This window comes from Balaenoptera ricei, chromosome 8 (assembly GCF_028023285.1).
Source record: "Balaenoptera ricei isolate mBalRic1 chromosome 8, mBalRic1.hap2, whole genome shotgun sequence".
In the NCBI taxonomy this organism is placed as follows: domain Eukaryota; kingdom Metazoa; phylum Chordata; class Mammalia; order Artiodactyla; family Balaenopteridae; genus Balaenoptera; species Balaenoptera ricei.
In genome coordinates, this window is record NC_082646.1 from 34,309,996 (window position 1) to 34,333,407 (window position 23,412).

The window sequence follows — 23,412 nt, forward strand, 5'->3', positions numbered from 1 at the left end:
CAGGCACATTGACTATGTAAAAAATGACCCTTCATTGGTAAACTGTATCTGTACTGGGACGACTGTGAATAAATCATAGATACCTGGTAGGAAGCTATAGCTTTAGGTTTCCCTGAGTGTGGTAATTCTTACAACTGGACATATCTCTTGCATGGAAACTATTCATATAGAGCCATTACAAGAAATATTGGCTTCTTTTTGGAACATGGGATTTCTAACCCAGGGTGGCTGTCTGCGCATTGTGATGTCATCACTTGTGGGAATAGGGGCACAGCAAAGATCAGCCCTTTGACTGTTTTGTGGCATGCCATGAAAAGTCCTCCTGTTGAAGAATGTTGCCTATCATGCAATGTTTTATGTCTTCTAATTGAGGCCAAACCTGGTCTATTGTAGTCATGGGAGTTTGATTGTTTAGCTGAACCAAGACTCCCACTGGTGGGTATTGAACCATGGCTTTAACTTCATTCGTTCATTGACAACTATCATATAGATCATATCATATATCAATCATATATCATATATCAATATAGATTCATGGCCCAGGCATCTCACAAATGAGAAATTGACTCCAGAATAGCCCATAAGTGTCTCAAACTCATAGTTTATCATCATCCTTCCAGTTACTCTCTCCCTTAAACCTCTTTGTACTGAATGGTCCTTATTTTGATAAATGGTTTCACTATCCATTAACTGACCAAACTCCATCTCCAGAGTCATCCTTGATTCCTCCCATTCACCTTTCAGTTCTTAAAAAGTTACCAAATCACATTGATTCTACCTCCTAAACAGGTCTTAAGAAGCCATTGTTTTCATTAAATAAAGTACCATTTTATCTGATTTTCCCACTTTTAGTCTTACGTTACTCATTCTCATTCTGGCAATATTCCTAAAATGTAAATGTTATATGCTTGGTTCAAATTTTTCAGCAATTGTTTTTAGGACAAACTCCTTAACAAGGCTCTTCATGATTTAACTTATGGCTTCCTTTCTAAACAACCTAACTGCCTACAATCTCTCACTGTACACACTAGTCAAAATGAACTACCTATGAACTTATGGTTACCAGCGGGGAAGGGTGGGGGGGAGGGATAGACTGGGAGTTTGGGATTGACATGTACACACTACTTTATTTAAAATAGATAACCAGCAAGGACCTACTGTATAGCACAAGGAACACTGCTCAATATTCTGTAATAACCTAAATGGGAAAATAAATTGCAAAAGAATAGATACATGTATATGTATGACTGAATCACTTTGCTGTACACCTGAAACTAACACAACAATGTTAATCAGCTATGCTCCAAAATAAAATAAAATAAAATAAAATAAAAACAAACAAAAAACCCCCACAAAATGAACTACTTACTTTCAGCTCCCTTAATACAACATGTCCTTTCATACCTTCATTCCTTTTCACACACTACTTGTTCCCTCTTTCTGGAGTTCCCTCTTTCTGGAGTTCCCTCTCAATGTCTCTGATGAATATGTTTCTCATCTATTAAACTTCAGGTCAAGTTTATATCCTCTGAGAAGTTTTCATTATGCCAGTGATGTGTCTCTATTCAAAGTATTTATTGAATACCTCCATCATGCATAGCACTGAGCTAAGCACCATAGGGAATATCTGCATGTGTAAGATTTAGCCATTGTTCTCTACAATACTACAATCTGGTTGGGGAGACATAAGTACACATAAAAATTGAGCAACATACACAATCAGGACTTTAAAATTTATTTCTATAGCCTTGACATCCTGTTTCATCTTAGGTCAAACTGGTTTTATACATTTCTACTTGGATATTTATTCCCTAAATTCAGAAGGCTCAAATGAAGTTTAATAATATCTTGCCAAACCTGTACCATTTCATTACGTTTTTAATTTTTAAAGTCACCAAATTCCTTCAAATATCAAAGACTCAAAATTTCAGCTTCTTTTGATTTTTCTGTTTTTTTCATTTTCATTATTCCACCATACACCAAACTCATAATCTAGTCTTTCCATGAAATATCTTTTCCTTCTGTCTTTCTTTTCTATTTCACTACCACCCTTTTAACGTAAGTCCTTTTAAACTCATGGCTGGATACCTCTTGATTTTCCTGCACTGTTCTGTCCATACTCCAATTTTGTTTTTGCTATCAAGGGACATTTTATTCTATATGAAACCTATCACACTACTCTTATTTTTTAAAAATTAATTTATTTTTTGTTGATCTATAATATTGTGTTAAATTCAGGTATATGGCACCTGATTCAGTATTTTTGCAGATTATGCTCCATTACAGGTTATTGTAAGATAATGGGCATAATTTCCTATGCTATACAGTATATTCTTGTTGTTTATCTATTTTATATATAGTAGTTTGTATCAGTTAATCTCATATCCCTAATTTGTCCTTCCCCTCTTCCCCTCTGGCAACCACAAGTTTGTTTCTCTATCTGTGTGTCTTTCTGTTTTGCATGTACATTCATACGTATTATTATTTAGATTCCACATATAAGTAATATCATACAGTATTTGTCTTTGTCTGACTTATTTCACTAAGCATTTTATTCTCTAGGTCCATCCATGTTGCTGCAAATGGCAGAATTTCATTATTTTTTATGGCTGAGTAATATTCCACCACATATATAAAACACATCCTTTTTTTTTTTCCTAATAATTCTTTATTTTATTTATTTATTTTTGGCTGTGTTGGGTCTTTGTTTCTGTGCAAGGGCTTTCTCTAGTTGCGGCAAGCGGGCGCCACTCTTCATCGCTGTGCGTGGGTCTCTCACTATCACGGCCTCTCTTGTCGCGGAGCACAGGCTACAGATGCGCAGGCTCAGTAGTTGTGGCTCACGGGCCTAGTTGCTCCGTGGCATGTGGCATCTCCCCAGACCAGGGCTTGAACCCGTGTCCCCTGCATTGGCAGGCAGACTCTCAACCACTGCGCCACCAGGGAAGCCCCCAAAACACATCTTCTTAATCCAATCATCTGGGAACCTGGGATGCTTCCATGTCTTGGCTATTGTAAACTGTGCTGCTATGAACATTGGGGTGTATGTATGTTTTCGAATTAGTGACTTCATTTTTTCCAGATATATACCCAATAGTGGAATTACTGGATCATACGGTAGTTTTATTTTTAGTTTTTTGAGGAATCTCCATACTGTTTCCCATAGTGGCTGCACCAACTTACATTCCCACCAATAGTGTACTAGGGTTCCCTTTTCTCCACATCCTCTTCAATATTTGTTATTTGTATACATCTTGATGATGGCCATTCTGACAGGTGTAAGGTGATACGTCATTGTGGTTTTGATTTGCATTTCTCTACTAATTCGAAAGTGATGTTGAGCATCTTTTCATATGCCTGTTGGCCATCTGTATGTCTTCTTTGGAAAAACATCCATTCAGGTCTTCTATCTGTTTTTTGATTGGGTTGTTTCTTTTTGCTGTATTGAGTTGAGCTGTTTATATATTTTGGCTATTAACCCCTTATCAGTCATATTATTTACAAATATTTTCTCCCATTCAGTAGGTTGTCTTTTTGCTTTGTCTATGGTTTCCTTTGTTGTGCAAAGGGTTTTATGTTTAATTAGATCCCATTTGTTTATTTTTGCTCTTATTTCCGTTGCTTTAGGAGACAGATCCAAAAAAATATTGCTATAATTTATGTCAAAGAGCATTACCTTTACGTTTTCTTCTAGGAGTTTTATGGTTTCCAGTCTTACATTTAGGTCTTTAATCCATTTAGAGTTTATTTTTGTATACAGTGTTAGAGAATGTTTTAATTTCATCCTTTTACGTGTAGCTGTCCAGTTTTCCCTGGACCATGTGTCTTTTCTCCATTGTATATTCTTGCCTCCTTTGTCATTGGTTAATTTACCATAAGTGTGTGGGTTTATTTCTGGGCTCTCTGTTCTGTTCCATTAATCTATGTGTCTCTTGTTGTGCTAATACCACATTGTTTTGATTTCTGTAGCTTTGTAGTATAGTCTGAAGTCTGGGAGGGTTATGCCTCTAGCTTTGTTCTTTCTCAGGATTGCTTTGGCAATTCAGCATCTTTTGTGATTCTATATACATTTTAGGATTATTTGTTCTAGTTCTATGAAAAATGTCATGGGTATTTTGATAGAGAGTGCATTAAATCTGTAGATTGCTTTGGGCAGTACGTCTATTTTAATAATATCATTCCCTCCAATCTAAAAGCATGGGATATCCTTCCATTTCTTTGGATCATCTTCAATTTCCTTTATCAGTGTTTTATAGTTTTCAGAGTACAGGTCTCTCACCTCCTTGGTTAAGTTTATTCCTAAGTATTTTATTTTTTTAATGTGATTATAAACAGGATTGTTTACTTTCTCTTTCTGATATTTCATTACTAGTGTATAGAAAGACAACAGATTTCTGTATATTATTCTTGTATCCTGCAACCTTTCTGAATTCATTAGTTCTAATAGTTCTTGGGTGGAGACTTTATGGGTACTCTATATAGAGTGTCATGTCATCTGCAAATAGTGACAGTTTTACCTCTTCCTCTTCAAATCTGCATATCTTTTATCACTTTTTTTGTCTGATTGCTGTGGTTAGGACTTCCAATACTATGTTAAACAGAAGCACCAAAAGTGGGCATTCTTGTCTTGTTCCTGATTTTAAAGGAAAACTTTCATTTTTCACAGTTGAGTATGATTTGGCTGTGGGTTTGTTGTAAATGACCTTTATTATGTTGAGATATGTTCCCTCTATACACACTTTGATGAGAGTTTTTATCATAAATAGATATTGAATTTGTTAAATACTTCTTCTGTATCTATTGAGAAAATCATAATTTTTATCTTTCCTTTTGTTAATGTGGTGGATCCTAGTGATTGATTTGTGTATGTGAACTATTCTTGTGAACCTGGAATAAATCCAACTTGATCATGATATATGATCATTTTTATGTATTGTTGGATTTAGTTTGTGAATATTTTGTTGAAGATTTCTGCATCTATATTCATAAAAAATACTGGCCTTTAATTATATTTTTTTGTAGTGTCTTTGCCTGGTTTTGGTATCACAGTAAGGGTGGCCTTGTAGAATGAATCTGGGAGTGTTCCATCCTCTTAAAGTTTTTGGAATAGTTTGATTAGGACAGGTATTAGTTCTTCTTTATACATTTGATAGAATTCCCCTGTGAAGCTGTCCCGTCCTGGAATTTTGTTTGCTGGGAGTTTTTTTTTTAATCGCAAATTTGATTTCACTTCTAGTGACTGGTCTGTTCAAATTGTCTGTTTCTTCTTGACTCAGTTTTGGTAAGCTGTATGTTTCTAGAAATTTGTCCATTTCTTCTAGGTTGTCCAGTTTGTTGGCATATAACTGATAATAGTATTCTCTTATGGTTTTTTGTATCTCTGTGGTACTGGTTGTAATTTCTCCTTTTTCTTTTCTTATTGTGTTTATTTGGATCCTCTCTCTATTCTTCTTGTTGAGCCTGGCTAAAGATTTATCAATTTTGTTTATTTTTTCATAAAACCAGCACATTGATATTTTCTATTATTTTTTCTCTCTTAGGAAATGACCTTTTTTTTTTTAATTGAAGTATAGTGGATTTACAATACAGTGTTAGTTTTAGGTATACAGTAAAGTGATTCAGTTTTATATATATATATATATATATCCAGATTATTTCCATTATAGGTTATTACCAGATATTGAATATAATTCCTTGAGCTATACAGTAAATCCTTGCTGCTTATCTATTTTATGTATACTGGTTTGTATCTGTTAATCCCGTATTTGTAATTTATCCTCTCCTTCCCCTTTGGTAACCAAAAGTTTGTCTTCTATGCCTGTGAGTCAGTTTCTTTTTTTTTTTTTTAATTTTTGAATATTATTCTATTTATTTTTTTATACAACAGGTTCTTATTAGTTATCTATTTCATACATATTAGTATATATGTCAATCCCAATCTCCCAATTCATCTCACAACCACCCACCCCTCCGCCACTTTCCCCCCTTGGTGTCCACATTTGTTCTCTATATCTGTGTCTCTATTTCTGCCCTGCAAACCGGTTCATCTGCACCATTTTTCTAGGTTCCACATATATGTGTTAGCACACGGTATTTGTTTATCTCTTTCTGACTTACTTCACTCTGTATGACAGTCTCTAGATCCATCCATGTCTCTACAAATGACCCAATTTCGTTCCTTTTTCTGGCTGAGTAATATTCCATTGTATATATGTACCACTTCTTCTTTATCCATTCATCTGTCGATGGGCATTTAGGATGCATTCATGACCTGGCTATTGTAAATAGTGCTGCAATGAACATTGGGGTGCATGTGTCTTTTTGAATTATGGTTTTCTCTGGGTATATGCCCAGTAGTTGGATTGCTGGGTCATATGGTAATTCTATTTTCAGTTTTTTAAGGAACCTCCATACTGTTCTCCATAGTGGCTGTATCAATTTACATTCCCACCAACAGTGCAAGAGGGTTCCTTTTTCTCCATACCCTCTCCAGCATTTGTTGTTTGTAGATTTTCTGATGATGCCCATTCTAACTGGTGTGAGGTGATACCTCATTGTAGTTTTGATTTGCATTTCTCTAATAATTAGTGATGTTGAGAAGCTTTTCATGTGCCTCTTGGCCGTCTGTATGTCTTTTTTGGAGAAATGTCTATTTAGGTCTTCTTCCCATTTTTGATTGGGTTGTTTATTTTTATAATATTGAGGTGCATAAGCTGTTTATATATTTTGGAGATTAATTCTTTGTCCATTGATTCATTTGCAAATATTTTCTCCCATTCTGAGGGTGGTCTTTTCATCTTGTTTGTAGTTTCCTTTGCTGTGCAAAAGCTTTGAAGTTTCATTAGGTCCCATTTGTTTATTTTTGTTTTTATTTCCATTACTCTATGAGGTGGATCAACAAAGATCTTGCTGTGATTTATGTTAAAGAGTGTTCTTCCTATGTTTTCCTCTAAGAGCTTTATAGTGTCCGGTCTTACATTTAGGTCTCTAATACATTTTGAGTTTATTTTTGTGTATGGTGTTAGGGAGTGTTCTAATTTCGTTCTTGTACATGTATCTGTCCAGTTTTCCCAAAACTACTTATTGAAGAGACTGTCTTTTCTCCATTGTATATCCTTGCCTCCTTTGTCATAGACTAGTTGACCATAGGTGTGTGGGTTTATCTCTGGGTTTTCTATCTTGTTCCACTGATCTATATTTCTGTTTTTGTGCCAGTACCATATTGTCTTCATTACTGTAGCTTTGTAGTGTAGTCTGAAGTTGGGGAGTCTGATTCCTCCAGCTCCATTTTTTTCCCTCAAGACTGCTTTGGCTATTCGGGGTCTTTTGTGTCTCCATACAAATTTTAAGATTTTTTGTTCTAGTTCTGTAAAAAATGCCATTGGTAATTTGATAGGGAGTGCATTGAATCTGTAGATGGCTTTGGGTAGTATAGTGATTTTCACAATGTTGATTCTTCCAATCCAAGAACATGGTATATCTCTCCATCTGTTTGTATCATCTTAAATTTCTTTCATGAGTGTCTTATAGTTTTCTGCATACAGGTCTTTTACCTCCTTACGTAGGCTTATTCCTAGGTATCTTATTCTTTGTGTTGCAATGGTAAATGGGAGTGTTTCCTTAATTTCTCTTTCAGATTTTTCATCATTAGTGTATAGGAATGCAAGAGATTTCTGTGCATTAATTTTGTATCCTGCAACTTTACCGAATTCATTGATTAGCTCTAGTAGTTTTCTGGTGGCATCTTTAGGATTCTCTATGTATAGTATCATGTCATTTGCAAACAGTGACACTTTTACTTCTTCTTTTCCAATTTGTATTGCTTTTATTTCTTTTTCTTCTCTGATTGCCGTGGCTAGGACTTCCAAAACTATGTTGAATAATAGTGGCAAGAGTGGACATCCTTGTCTTATTCCTGATCTTAGAGGAAATGCTTTCAATTTTTCACCATTGAGAATGATGTTTGCTGTGGGTTTGTCATATATGGCCTTTATTATGTTGCAGTAGGTCCCCTCTATGCCTACTTTCTGAAGAGTTTTTTTTTTTATCATAAATCAGTGTTGAATTTTGTCAAAAGCTTTTTCTGCATCTACTGAGATGATCACATGGTTTTTATTCTTCAATTTGTTAATATGGTGTATCACATTGATTGATTTGCATATATTGAAGAATCCTTGCATCCCTGGGATAAATCCCACTTGATCATGGTGTATGATCCTTTTAATGTGTTGCTGGATTCTGTTTGCTAGTGTTTTGTTGAGGAATTTTGCATCTATATTCATCAGTGCTATTGGTCTGTAATTTTATTTTTTTGTAGTATCTTTGTCCGGTTTTTGTATCAGGGTGACGGTGTCCTCATAGAATGAGTTTGGGAGTGTTCCTTCTTCTGCAATTTTTTGGAAGAGTTTGAGAAGAATAGGTGTTAGCTCCTCTCTAAATGTTTGATAGAATTCACCTGTGAAGCCATCTGGTCCTGGACTTTTGTTTGTTGGAAGATTTTAAATCACAGTTTCAATTTCATTACTTGTGATTGGTCTGTTCATGTTTTCTATTTCTTCCTGGTTCAGTCTTGGAAGGTTATACCTTTCTAAGAATTTGTCCATTTCTTCCATGTCGTGCATTTTATTGGCACAGAGTTGCTTGTAGTAGTCTCTTAGGATTCTTTGTATTTCTGTGGTGTCTGTTGTAACTTCTCCTTTTTCATTTCTAATTTTATTGATTTGAGTCCTCTCACTCTTTTTCTTGATGAGTGTGGCCAATGATTTATCAATTTTGTTTATCTTCTCAAAGAATCAGCTTTTAGTTTTATTGATCTTTGGTACTGTTTTCTTTGTTTCTATTTCATTTATTTCTGCTCTGATCTTTATGATTTCTTTCCTTCTACTAACTATGGGTTTTGTTTGTTCTTCTTTCTCTAGTTCCTTTAGGTGTAAGGTTAGATTGTTTATTTGAGATTTTTCTTGTTTCTTGAGGTAGGCTCTTATTGCTATAAACTTCCCTCTTAGAACTGCTTTTGCTGCATCCAAAAGGTTTTGAATCATTGTGTTTTTATTGTAGTTTGTCACTAGGTATTTTTTAATTTCTTCTTTGATTTCTTCAGTGATCTCTTGGTTATTTAGTAATGTATTGTTTAGCCTCCATGTGTTTGTGTTTTTTACGTTTTTTGCCCTGTAATTGATTTCTAATCTCATAGCGTCAGAAAAGATGCTTGATATGATTTCAGTTTTCTCAAATTTACTGAGGCTTGATCTGTGACCCAAGATGTGATCTATCCTGGAGAATGTTCCATGTGCACTTGAGAAGAAAGTGTAATCTGCTGTTTCCAGATGGAATGTCCTATAAATATCAATTAAATCTATCTGGTCTATTGTGTCATTTGAAGCTTGTGTTTCCTTATTAATTGTCTGTCTGGATGATCTGTCCATTGTTGTAAGTGAGGTGTTAACGTCCCCCACTATTATTGTGTTACTGTTGATTTCCTCTTTTATAGCTGTTAGCAGTTGCCTTTTGTATTGATGTGCTCCTATGTTGGGTGCATATATATTCATAATTGTTCTATCTCCTTCTTGGATTGATCCCTTGATCATTATGTAGTGTCCTTCCTTGTCTCTTATAACATTCTTTAAAGTCTATTTTATCTGATATGAGTATGGCTACTCCAGCTTTCTTTTGATTTCCATTTGCATGGAATATCTTTTTCCATCCTCTCACTTTCAATCTGTATGTGTCCCTAGGTCTGAAGTGGGTCTCTTGTAGACAGCATATATATGGGTCTTGTTTTTGTATCCATTCAGCAAGCCTGTGTCTTTTGGTTGGAGCATTTAATCCATCACGTTAAAGGTAATTATCAATACGTATGTTCCTATTACCATTTTCTTAATTGTTATGGGTTTGTTTTTGTAGGTCCTTTTCTTCTCTTGTGTTTCCCACTTAGAGAAGTTCCTTTAGCATCTGTTGCAAAGCTCGTCTGGTGGTGCTGAATTCTCTTAGCTTTTGCTTGTCTGTAAAGCTTTTGATTTCTCCGTTAAATCTGAATGAGATTCTTGCCAGGTAGAGTAATCTTGGTTGTAGGTTTTTCCCTTTCATCACTTTAAGTATATCATGCCACTCCCTTCTGGCTTGTAGAGTTTCTGCTGAGAAATCAGCTGTTAACCTTATGGGAGTTCCCTTGTATGTTATTTGTTGTTTTTCCCTTGTTGCTTTCAATAATTTTTCTTTGTCTTTAATTTTTTGTCAATTTGATTAGAATGTGTCTCGGCGTGTTTCTCCTTGGGTTTATCCTGCCTGAGACTCTCTGCGCTTCCTGGACTTGGGTGGTTATTTCCTTTCCCATGTTAGGGAAGTTTTCAACTATAATCTCTTCAAATATTTTCCCGGGTCCTTTCTCTCTATCTTCTCCTTCTTGGACCCCTGTAATGCGAATGGTGGTGTGTTTAATGTTGTCCCAGAAGTCTCTTAGGCTGTCTTCATTTCTTTTCATTCTTTTTTGTTTATTCTGCTTTGTGGTAGTTATTTCCACTATTTTATCTTCCAGGTCACTTACCCATACTTCTGCCTCAGTTATTCTGCTATTGATTCCTTCTAGTGTATTTTTCATTTCAGTTTTTGCATTTTTCATCTCTGTTTCTTTGTTCTTTAATTCTTGTAGGTGTTTTTTCTTTAATTCTTCTATGTCTTTGTTAAACATTTCTTGCATCTTCTAGATCTTTGCCTCCATTCTTTTCCCGAGGTCCTGGATCATCTTCACTATCATTATTCTGAATTCTTTTTCTGGAAGGTTGCCTATCTCCACTTCATTTAGTTGTTTTTCTGGGGTTTTATCTTGTTCCTTCATCTGGTACATAGCCCCCCTGCCTTTTCACCTTGTCTATCTTTCTCTGAATGTGGTTTTTGTTCCGTAGCCTGCAGGACTGTAGTTCTTCTTTCTTCTGCTGTCTGCCCTCTGGTGGATGAGGCTATCGAAGAGGCTTGTGCAACTTTCCTGATGGGAGGGACTGGTGGTGGGTAGAGCTGGGGGTTGCTCTGCTGGGTAGAGCTCAGTAAAACTTTAATCAGCTTATCTGCTGATGGGTGGGGCTGGGTTCCCTCCCTGTTGGTTTCATGGCCTGAGGCGACCGAACACTGGAGCCTACCCGGTTCTTTGGTGGGGCTAATTGTGGACTCTGGGAGGGCTCACGCCAAGGAGTACTTCCCAGAACTTCTGCTGCCAGTGCCCTTGTCCTCACGGTGAGCCACAGCCACCCCCCACCTCTGCAGAAGACCCTCCAACACTAGCAGGTCTGGTTCAGTCTCCTATGGGGTCACTGCTCCTTCCCCTTGGTCCCGGTGTGCACACTAGTTTGTGTGTGCCCTCCATGAGAGGAGTCCCTGTTTCCCCCAGTCCTGTCAAAGTCCTGCAATCAAATCTCTCTAGCCTTCAAAGTCTGATTCTCTAGGAATTCCTCCTCCCATTCCCAGACCCTCAGGTCGGGAAGCTTGACGTTGGGCTCAGAACCTTCACTCCAGTGGGTAGGCTTCTGTGGTATAAGTGTTCTCTAGTTTGTGGGTCACCCACCCAGCAGTTATGGGATTTGATTTTATTGTGATTGCGCCCCCCTACCATCTCATTGTTGCTTCTCCTTTGACTTTGGATGTGGGGTATTTTTTTGGTGAGTTCTAGTGTCTTCTTGTCAATGATTGTTCAGCAGTTAGTTGTGATTCCGGAGCTCTCGCAAGAGGGAGTGAGCACACGTCCTTCTACTCCACCATCTTGAACCAATCTTTCTATCAGTTTCTGTTTTGTACATAGATTCATTTGTATTATTTTTTAGATTCCATGTGTATGTGATATCATTATTTCCTTCCTTCTGCTGACTTTGGGCTTTGTTTGTTCTTCTTTTTCTAATTATTTTACATGGTAGGTTAGGTTGTTTATTTGAGATTTTTCTTATTTCTCGAGGAAGGCCTGTCTTGCTATGAATTTCCTTCTTGGAACTGCTTTTGCTGTATTCCCAAAATTTTGGAAAGTTGTTTTCTACTTTAATTTGTTTTGAGGTATTTTCTGATTTACTCTTTGATTTCATCATTGACCCTTGGTTTTTAGTTGCATGTTGTTTAGTCTCCATGTGTTTGTTCTTTTCTGTTTTTCTTCCTGTAGTTGATTTCTAATTGATACCACTGAGGTTGAAAAAAATGCTTGATATAATTTCTATCCTCTTAAATTTGTTGAGACTTGTTTTGTGACCTAGTATGTGATATATCCTGGAGAACATTCCATGTGCACTTGAAAAGAATGTGTATTCTGCTGGTTTTGGATGGAATGTCCTGAAGATATCAGTTAAGTCCAACTAGTCTTGCTGTGCCATTTAGGACCACTATTGCCTTATTGATTTTCTTTCTAGATGATTTGTCCATTGATATCAGTGGGGTGTTATAGTCTCCTACAATTATTGTACTATTGTCAGTTTCTCCGTTTATGTCTGTTAGTATCTGCTTTATACATTTAGATGCTCCTGTATTGGGTGTGTATATGTTAAAGAGTATATATCCTCTTCTTGTATTGATCCCTTTTTATCATTATATAATGCTCTTTTTGTCTTTCATTATAGTCTCTGTTTTATTTTGTCTGATATGAGTATTGCTACTCCTGCTTTCTTGTCATTTCCATTTGCATGAAATATCCTTTTCTATCCCCTTACTTCCAGTTTGTGTGTGTCTTTTGCCCTGAAGTGAGTCTCTTGTAGGCAGCATATTGAAGGGTCTTGTTTTTTTTTTTTTTTTAACCAATCAACTATCCTATGTCTTTTGATTAAAGCATTAATCCATTGATATTTAGAGTAATTTATTGATAGGTATGTACTTAATGCCATTTTATTACTTGTTTCCCAGTTGTTTTGTACTTTTTCCTCCGTTGATTTCTTCTTTTTGTTTCTCCCATTGTGGTTTGATGATATTCTTTTGTAGTATGCTTGAGTTCCTATCTTTTTGATTGTTGTGTATCTATTGTAGGTTTTTGCTTTGTGGTTACCATGGGGTTCACACATTGTTAACTCATAATTATATCTACTTGCTTTGAACTCACGGTCATTTAACTTCAAACACATTCTAAGAGATCTACAGTTTTTACTCCCCTCCCCCATATTTTGTTTTTGATGTATTTTTTTACAGCTTCATGTTTATCACATAAGTATGTATTGTAGTAGGAGTTGCTTTTACAACTTTTTGTCTTTTAATCTATGTACTGGCTTATTTAAGTGATCTTCAATCCCCATACATATGTCTTTCCTATTGGGATTTTTCCCTTTCTGATAGATTCTTACTTCTTTTCCATTTTGAGAAGACCCATTAACATTTCTTTTAAGGTAGGTTTAGTATTGCTGAATTCTTTTAGTTTTTGCTTGTCTGAGAAGTTCTTTATCTCACCTTCTATTCTAAATGATAATCTTGCTGGGTAGACAATCTTAGGTTGCAGGTTCCTCTGCCTTTTCATTTTATTTAACTTTCTGTATCTCTATGATTTTGGGTGAAACCGTTACCTATTGTGGTCTTGAAGGGGTGTTCTTATGTGGGTGTGTCCCTATGCAGACTGTGTGTGCCCAGTGAATTTGGTGGATTTGACGTGGATGCCAGTCATATCTTTCCTCATGGTATGCTGGCCTCTATCACCTTGGTAGGGAATGTGGCTAGTAATGGAGGAGTTAGAGCCTGTGTGGGGTGTGAGATGTACTTCCTCTCTGCTTAGTGGCCATCACTGCCCTGTCAGGAGTGAGATCTGATCCAAAGTTGCTGGAGCAGAGGCCCTGAGATTTGGGCTCAAACTGGTTCTGCTTCCTTTAAGTGTGTGTTTTTCCTTCTTCTTGCACTGGGCCTTTGACCCAAAGGCGGGGAGTGCTGAAGCAAGTGGGGCTCATGTGCTTACAGATATGCTGATATGCTGCCCTGTAGGCATCTGTGGCTCCACTCAGATGCAGCCTAAGTTTGCATCTTTTCCCCTGTTGTGATTGCCCCAGATCTAGTGTAAGGCTATGGCATGGAGTGGGAGGGGTTGGAGTGTTTGCTTGTCTGAAACTGGGGAGCATGGAATGGTGGTCATGGGAGTTCAAGCACCTGCACTGCCATCAGAAGTCTGGGCTGCTTCTGGGGTGCTGTTTAAATAACTGCCAACAATGGACACTGCTCCACTTAGACCACCGCCCAGGCCCCTAGGTCGCCTCTGCATCTTTAGATTGAGTCTTTTCCCAGGTCCTGTCTGGCCTAGATCCAGGGCCAAGCTGTGGCTTGGAGTGAGCAGGGCTTGACATTCACTCGGCTCAGACTGGGGTGTGTGGCAAGGCAGCAGCCACTAGGGCACACCTCTCTCTGCCCTGTCTGGTGGTAAGCTAACATTGCACACTCCTCATGAGTGGAGTCTAGGCTTCTCTAGCCTTTCAGTGGTTCTCCAAGCAGCCAAAGGGGCTTGTCTCCTATATGTAGGACCCCAGGAGGGGGACGTCCAATCTGTGGCTTGACCCACTCTCTTCCCAGGGTGAATGTCTGCCTGTGTGATCTCCCTTTTCCTCTTAGTCCTCTCCCAGAGGCACAGGCCTCTTACCTGATGCTTTTCTTCCCATCCTAGCCAATTACATGTGTATCTTTCTTACAGCCTTCATTGTATAGGAGTCCTTCTGCATGTTTCCAGTTAATTTTCCATTAGAATTGTTCCACATGTGGATGTATTTTTGAATTCTTTGTCAGGGGAGGTAAGCTCACATCCTCTTCATCTCCCACCTTCCATACTCCAATTCTTACACTTCTATTTGATCAACATTCTTAAACTCTTATTTATGTTTCTTCTCTGCTGTGAAAAGGCATTTTCATTTTTTCTTCTCTCATCTTTTCCTTCTAACCACTCAAAATATTTTTATTCTTTGTCAGATTTATCCTTTTCTCACTATACAAAATAGTACTATTTTAGTTTAGGCAGTAATGATCTATCCCTTGGATTAGTCCATTAAGTTTTTTAAGTCTCCTTGCTTCCAATTTCTTTCCACTCTTTTCATTCTCCAACATTCATACCAATTATCTTTCAATAATAATAAAGAGGATTATATCACTCCATGCTTAAAAACCTCCACTGGTTCTTTACTAGTTATAGGATAAAAATTAAAAGTTCCTAGACATACAAGCATTTCATATCTGATCTCAATCTACATTTCTAGATAATCTCCTGTCCTACCAGCAACACATACTACAGTCCTGCCACTCTGAACAAGTTCTATTTCCTTAGGTGTCTTTGCCCTTTACAACAATGTAGGCCTGAACATGCCTAAAATCAACCTATGCTACTTTAGTATACAATTGGTACTCATCTTTTAAGTCTCCTCTCCAACTTCAAATTTCGTACTTCTTTATCACTTTGCTAGTATTTCTGTAACTGCCCCCATAATGCAGTATTACTTGTCTTATGATGTAACCACCATTAAACAGTATTATAATGTAACTGAAAACCCTTCTTGGGCAGAAGACCATATCTCATTCATATGTATAACCCTTGTTAATCAATGTCCAAATAATAGGTACTTAAGACACTTCACATTTTTATTCTCTACTTTTCTAGACTGCAATTCTGTTACTCATCAGTTTGACATCCATATTTAAACATGATAACATATCTTCCATATTAAGGGAAAAAGCCATATCTTGGCCCTACATCCCCTCTGGCTATTGTTCGGTAGCGGTAGCTCTTTTCCTTTCACAGCCAAGCTACACTTGGTATTTTTTCTTTCTTGCTTTCCATTTCTTTCCAACTCATCGCAATCTCTTTTCTGTCCCTATCCCTCCACTGAAATTTCTCTGACAAAAGTTGCCAGTGTGACTTTTTTGTTGTGAAGTACAGTGGACACATTGCCTCTAAGCTGGATATTTTCTCTTTACCCCTCCAGATTCACTTTCCATGCTTCTCTACTTGTCTCTGCTAGGCAGAGACAAAATGATCCCTTGCCTTTTGATTTATGGCTGACTTTGACCAATGAAAGGTACTAGGAAGAGATGGGAGAGTGACAGAAGAAAGAGGTTTTTGATCATTGTTCCTCTGGCTTCCTCTCTGTTGGGCTTGGTTTAGTAGTGGCAATGTTCCTCTACCTATCAGCCCTCTCCTATAGCTATAGCTCTTTTCAGTTCAGGTCTGTGGTGGTATTACTGACTTTGTTGTCAGTTCTGGGGTTGCTTCATCATCCACTGTTGGCTTCCCAGTCTCTTTACTAACCTTTTTTCATTACCCCGTTTAAACGTTACATGTTTTCTGCCAGTATCCTGACTGATACAAACTTTTTATTTTACTGATTCTCTAGAAGCCATTTGATCTCTGTAAACTGCTTTTTTTCCCCATGAAAGTCTGTACTTCCTTAGTTCTACCTTCTCTCTCTATATAGTCCAGTATCAACCATTCTGTTCCTATCTGTAGGCTTCTCTTTTTTTCACTTCCTTAAATGTTGCTGTTCTTTAGTGTTCTAACCTAGCTCTGTTGTCATAGTATATAATCTCCACAGCTGATCTCATCCACTGTTTTGGCTTCAAATGTCTTAAGCCTAGATCTTTCTCTTGAGCTCTAGACCCATGTAATTTCAATTACATATATTGAAATAGCCTCCTGTTTTGTTCTCTTTCAATTAGTTATCCACACTTGTTCACAATAGATTGGAATGATATGTTAAAAAAGAAAAGTTGATCTTATCTCCCATCTGCTCAAATCCTTCATTGACTCCTCCTAAATGCTCAGGATAAAGTTTATATTACTTAGCATGTAGGTCATTTACCTCTCCAATCTCACATCTAGTGAGCTATTGGTATTCTGCATTCTATTATTCAGCCATCTCTGACTCCTAGAACACATCATTCCTTCTGTTACTCCTGGCCTTTCCACATGCTCATCCTTCTGTCTGGAATACCATCTACCCACTTGTTTCATGATTAACTCCTATTTTCTTCAAAGCTTTGCTGAAGAGTTTTTTATTCCATGAAGTCTTTCTTGAACTATCATAAAGACTGAGAGAATGAATTTAATTGTTCTTAGATCTGATCAAGGGAACTATTTGCCACAGGTATTCTAAAAACGGAAGTACTTTAGTAAATAACATTATAAACAGGTAAAATATTAACATAAATTACATATGAATTGTAGACATCATTACATAAATTAATATTAAATATTATTATCATTATCTATTTGGTACTGTTCTATACTTTTTGAAGCATTATTTTACTTCTCTCCTAGATTATACTCTTGGGATTACATTTTTGAATATTACACTTCTCCATATCCCCTTCTCAATGCCTGATATAATGCTATGTACATAGTAGGTTCAAGAAACATTTATAATAAATAAATGGAAAATACAGGATGTCAGAGGGTACTCTGGTTGGTTGGTCCATCCTATTGCTTCAAGATAATTCATTTAAACTAACCTGGAGAGGAACCAGGAGGCACTGTAGCTTTTTAAAGATATCCAGGAAAGATTTTCAGTGAGGAAAAACCCATTTCTACTATAAAGTTACTCCTTTTACCTAAATTTATATCATTACAACTCAAAATATTTTTTTCTCTCAGTAAAACCAATATCAATGTTTTTAAATGGTTTTTATGATAATTCCCATAGAAAATTACTAACATAGGCAGCATTGTAATACCAAAGACAACAAATTAAAATTCCTACTTACTCTTGAAGCAGCTTATATTGTACTCTACCTCAATTCAATGTGTGAAAATAAAATAGTGAACTCTAAAACAGAGGTAAGGAGTAACTGATGAAAAGACCTACAAACTCAGCAACTAGAGAGCTATTTAATTATTATATATTAGTAATTACACATGATAATCATAAATTACTTACCTCCAGTCTATTATTGGTCTGTGGGAAGAGGGAAGGTTTACCTCTGATTTTAAGTTGGATTCCTGAATTTGTTTGAGAGCCTCTTCTAATGGAGGAACTGGTTTTTGAAAAACTAAGGGGATAATAAAGGTCAAATAGTACAGAATCACTTCATCTTCAACACTCTCTTTATATATAATTTAATTGGTCAATGATAAAATACTACCTTAAAACTTTTGTAAAAATATATTTTTTAGAATAGTGTAAATATTTTAAATTTAGACACCCAATTCCCCAATAAGAAACAGTTACCTCAAAATTATCATCACCAATTTTAAGAATATTTATTTGGAAAAATGAAACATTGAGAAATGTCCAGCCTTTTTAGTCTGGCATGCAAACTCCATTATATCTGATTTCATAGTTCCATAAACTTCTGACAAAATTTACAAATATTCTTATGAAGAAAAGGGGAAGATATAAAAACACCATTTAACATTTATTGAGCATTTACTGTTAAAGACATTATTTTTAAGCACTGTATAAGTATTAATTAATTTAATTCTTACTAAGGCCTTTGAGGCAGATGCTATTTGAATCTCCATTTTGCACCTGAGGAAACTGAAGCATAGAGAAGCTAAGTAACTTGATCAAAGTCATACATTATATGGACACTCATCCATATACCACTCTGCACAACCTCTAATCCAACCCTAGCTCCCATAAGTATCCACTTTCCCAAGAATTTCCATTGTACACTTTGGTACACACCTTCTTGTTTCAGTTGAAACATAGCTGCTTTTTAAAGGATATTGCTTTTCCTTCAGCCCTCTTATGGGGAGGCACAAATAACTAAAAATAACTCAAGGTCTGAAGGTAGAGTAGGTGACTTTCTAGCTCTCCAATGACACTACCAAACTGTTTCCTCCTTTCTCCTTTAAAAAACCTATGTCCTCAGACTTTTCCACTATTATAATGTTTGTTATTTACCTTAAAATGTTTAAGCAAAACCAGTATATTTTTATGAATGGGTTAGTTCAAACTTGAACTCTAGAGTCAAGGGGTGATTGCATAAAATACTAGTGAAAAATGCACAGTTACAAGATGGTTTGCTGGATATTCTAATCATAAAGGACCAATCCTCTTGAGGCAGAAACTATCAAGCTTTAGATTTTGATTGTTTTTCTAATTAGCATAATCAATGTCCCAAATGGTTGCTTATTGGTAAAACTAATGGCCAGTTGCACAGCCTGATGAATGTTAAAAATGGACTTTCTTTGTTGAAATTGAAGATATTTAAGACAAGTGGACTTTCCTAAAATATTTTAATCACTCTCTACCCTTGCATGAACAGAGAATAAGAATCTAGGGAGGTCTATACCCTATACCCTTACAGATGGTATTGAGGTTTGATCTCTGATTAGTCTTGGATCCAGCTGTTAAACAGGAACATTTCTGATGGTCCAATACCAGAAGGCACAAAAATTTTGTCTCTGGAATGTGACTGTGTAAGTCTGAGTGGATCTTTCACATAAAGTGTAGTCAGAGCACCTAAAAGGATAGAGAACTGGGACTTTATTGAGCTTAGAGAACAAGTCGTACCCATCGTTTTGTGTCTGCTTTACTAAAAATGTTTAGTTGTGCTAGACTATAGTCTGAGACTTCGCTTTTATTAACACTCACCACTTATTGTCTATCAAAGAGAACTTAAAAACTACCTTTAAAACTAAGGTAGTTTTACAAACAGTTTACAAACACCCATTACTCTTTCTTGTTGCTGTTGTCTAATGACCTTCTAGTCACTACCTCATACTCACTGATGGAAATTTAAGCTTACATTTTTTGAGTACTTACGGTGTATTCGGGCTTTATTATTTCATTTAAACCACTAGCCTCCTCCTTCCAGTTCTTTTGCTCTAATATTCTAACTCCAACAATTCTCTGACCTCATCGAAACTCCCAATCCCTTTTTCGAAGCAAGGGGAAGCATCAGCTATCATGTACATCGGGTGAACCTTTGGTTTAACTCTCATAATTTGGGAATAAACTAAACCAATAGACAATTAAATACACAGTTATTTATCATAGCTTTGTTGTTGCTCTTCACTCATGGCATTACATTTTCTTAAAATTTTAATTTAATATTTTGTACAGGTAATATATTCATGTTCAGAAATAAAAAAAATAAAATACACATTTGGAAGTCTTGCTCTTATTGGTCATTTGTGTATTCTATCACTGTTTATGCAAATACAAACATACATAAGTATATATATTCTATTTTAAAAAGTTGAAGTATAGTTAATTTACAATACTATATTAGTTTCAGGTGTACAACACAGATATTCAATATTTTTATGGATTATACTCCATTTAACATTATTAAAAAATAATGGCTATATTTCCCTGTGCTGTACAGTATATCCTTGCTGCTTGCCTATTTTATACACAGTAGTTTGTGTCTTTTAACCCAGCAGTTCCACAGACAGGGGTGGGAGGTATGGTTCAGGCAGTAATGCGAGCGATGGGGAGTGACGGGGAGCAATGGGGAGCGGCAGATGAAGCTTTGCTCGTTCGCCCACTGCTCACCTGCTCACCTGCTCACCTGCTCACTGTTCGCCTCCTGCTGTGCAGCCCTGTTCCTAACAGGCTGCGGACCACTGGTGGTCCGCAGTCTGGGGGTTGGGGACCCCTGTTTTAACCCATACCCCTATTTTTCCCACCCTTTTCACCCTCTACACTGGTAACCACTAGTTTGTTCTCTGTATCTGTAAGGTTATTTCTGTTTTTAAATATACATTCATTTGTTTTATTTTTTAGATTTTGCATATAAGTGATAACAGAGCTTGTCTTTCTCTGACTTATTTCAATAAGGATAAGACTCTATAGGTCCATCCATATTGTTGCAAATGGCAGAATTTCATTCTTTTTTGTGGCTAATATTTCATTGTATATATTTTCCTTAATTCAGTTAGAATTCTTATTACTATTGCTTTGAATTCTTTATCTGGTAAATTATTTGTTTCATTATTTGTGTTTTTCTCTTGCTCTTTCAATGGAGACCAATTCTATCTTCTCATTTTGCTTAACAGTCTGTGTCTCTATGAAATTAGGTGAAACAGCTACCTATTGCTGTCTTGAAGGGGTGTCCTTATGTGGGAGCATCCCTATACAGCCTGTGTGTCCAGTGGTTTTGGTGGGAGAGCTGGATTTGACATGAACACAAGTCATGTCTTTCCTCAGGGTGTGCTGGCAGCTATCACTTTGGAAGGATGTGGGGCTGGAGAAGGAGGGGTTAGGGCCAGAGCCAGGAGAGAGCTGGGGCTTTCTTTCTGCTCAGGGACTGTCACTGCCTTATTGGGGCCAGGGTCAGGTCCCAAGTTGCTGGAGCAGAAGCCCTAAGGATTGGGTCTGAGCTAGCTCTGTTCCATTTAAGTGTGAGCTTCCCCTCTCCCAGCACCAGCACTCTTGCCCCTGAGGTGAGCAGTGCTGGAACAAGAGGGGCCAGTGTGAGCTCTTGGTGTGTGACCAGGTGCAGGCTGCAACAGTTTGGCCACATAAAGAGTTTGGGCTGCTTCTGATGCGCTGCCTGTGCAAGTGTCCATGCCCTCACCCAAAGGATACCACTTTGGTTCTGAATTGCCTCTGTGTCTCAAGGCTGAGCTCTTTCTTTGGTTGTGGCAGCCCTCGCTCCAGTGTGGAGCTGTGACATGAAGTAAGCAGGGATTGAGCATTCACTTGGCTCAGGCTGCGGTGTGCTCCAGAGCAGTTTCAGGAAACCAGTCAGCCACCTGCGCAGTTTCAATCTGCCTCTCTGCCCTCTTTTGGGAGTAAGCAAGTGTGCGTGTACTCCTCCCAAGCTCGAGTACAGGCTTCCCACAGCCCTCCTGTTAGTCCCACCAGCCCTCCAACCAGCCTAGGGGCTCATCTTCCCTGTGTTGGAACCCAGGACTGGGGTGCCCAATATGTGGCTGGAACAGAATCACTCACTTCTCAGGGAGGATTTCTGCCTGTGTAATCTCCCTTTTCCTCTGAGTACCCTTCCTGGGGCACAGGTCCCAACCTGATCGCTTCTCTTTCTTTCCTACCCTATTCCATGTGGATCTTTCTTTCAGCCTTGGTTGCACAGGAGTCTTTCTATCAGTTTCCAGTGAGAACTGTTTCACATGTAGATGTATTTTTGATGTGTTTGTTGGGGGAGGTGAGTTCTATGTCCTCCTACTCCACCATCTTGATCTCCTCCCTTAATACATATTCTAATTTCCCTCTTGTCTTACACAGAAGGTAGAATATTATGTATACTGATATGAATCTATACAATTTGGGGGGCTTCATTAAGAAAAAATACTGCAAAACTACTAATATAAAATTAGATGTAGAGGCCATGACAGTGAAACTTAAACCTTATTGGCTTTATTGTAAATCTATCTCTGCTGGAGATTGTTCCGTTTAAGTCCATAAAGAATTTCCCAGTTTTTTAATAGTTGCATTATATTCTATTGAGTGAATACGTACGTCATTTGTTTTTACTAAGACTCCTCACTTTCTGTACATAGGCCCTTGGGTAGTCAGCACCCTTTCTGGGGCAAATGATACTCATGAGTGGTGAGTACTCTGAGGCATTTAATACAACTGACCACATCCGCTTTCTTAAAACTACCTTTTCTTTTGCCTCTTATAACAATTTTCTTTGTTTGCTTTTGTTTCCCATCCTGCTTTCTTGATAACTACTTCTCAAAATCCATTTTTAGTTTTCATTTCTCTACTTATAATAAATGCTAGTGTGCACTAAGGTTCTATTTTAGGCCTTATCTTCAATCTGCGTCTATATCCAATATTTACCTTACCTTTCCACATGGCTTCCTTTACCAACTATATATCTATTAATCAATGACTCTTAAATATAATTTCTATTCCATACCTTTTTCTTAAGTTTCAGATACATATTTCTAGTTGTTGATTTGATTTCCCCATTTGCATGAGTCATGGGAAGCTCAAAGTCAATGCACTTAAAATTTAATAAATAATCTTTCATATCTCTAACCTGATTCTTCTTCTTTATTTGCAACCTTGACTAATATCATCATCCACCAAAATAATTAATTCATTAACAAAGTCCTTATTGAGTGCTAAAAATTTGTGAGGCTCTGTGCTAGTTCCTAGGGGCACTGTTCTCCTAGTCTTCTTCCAGCCATCTTGATAAATTAGTAACTGAATCTACTGATTATATCTCTTGAATGTATTACCTCCTGTCTCTATATCCAGTGCAGTGCTTTAATTTAGCAGCTTAACACTTCTTGCCACAAATACGGAAATAGTCTACTACTAGTCTACCTACTTTAATATGTCTCTACTTCAATTCACCTTCCATGTTGTATGGATAATTATCTTTCTAACAAACAAATCTAATTTTAGCACAGACTCTTAGTTTCCTACCTAATATCCATTTTCCCTTTGTTCCTTGGTAACACACCCTATATTGTTAAGGGTGGCCATATAGCCACATTAAAAAAAACAACATCTATATTTTCCAGTCTCCCTTGCAGATGGAGTTGCCAATTAGATATAAGCAGATAGATGGGGTCTT

General features: G+C 37.1%; 1 protein-coding gene across 1 annotated transcript in view; it reads right to left on the minus strand.

Annotated features, from left to right (window-relative positions):
* Window positions 1-23,412, minus strand: part of CEP126 (centrosomal protein 126) — a 101,742-nt gene that overhangs the window by 25,222 nt on the left and 53,108 nt on the right. The window contains 1 exon segment of the mRNA XM_059929889.1: window positions 17,847-17,958. Coding sequence (XP_059785872.1) covers window positions 17,847-17,958 — 112 coding nt within the window.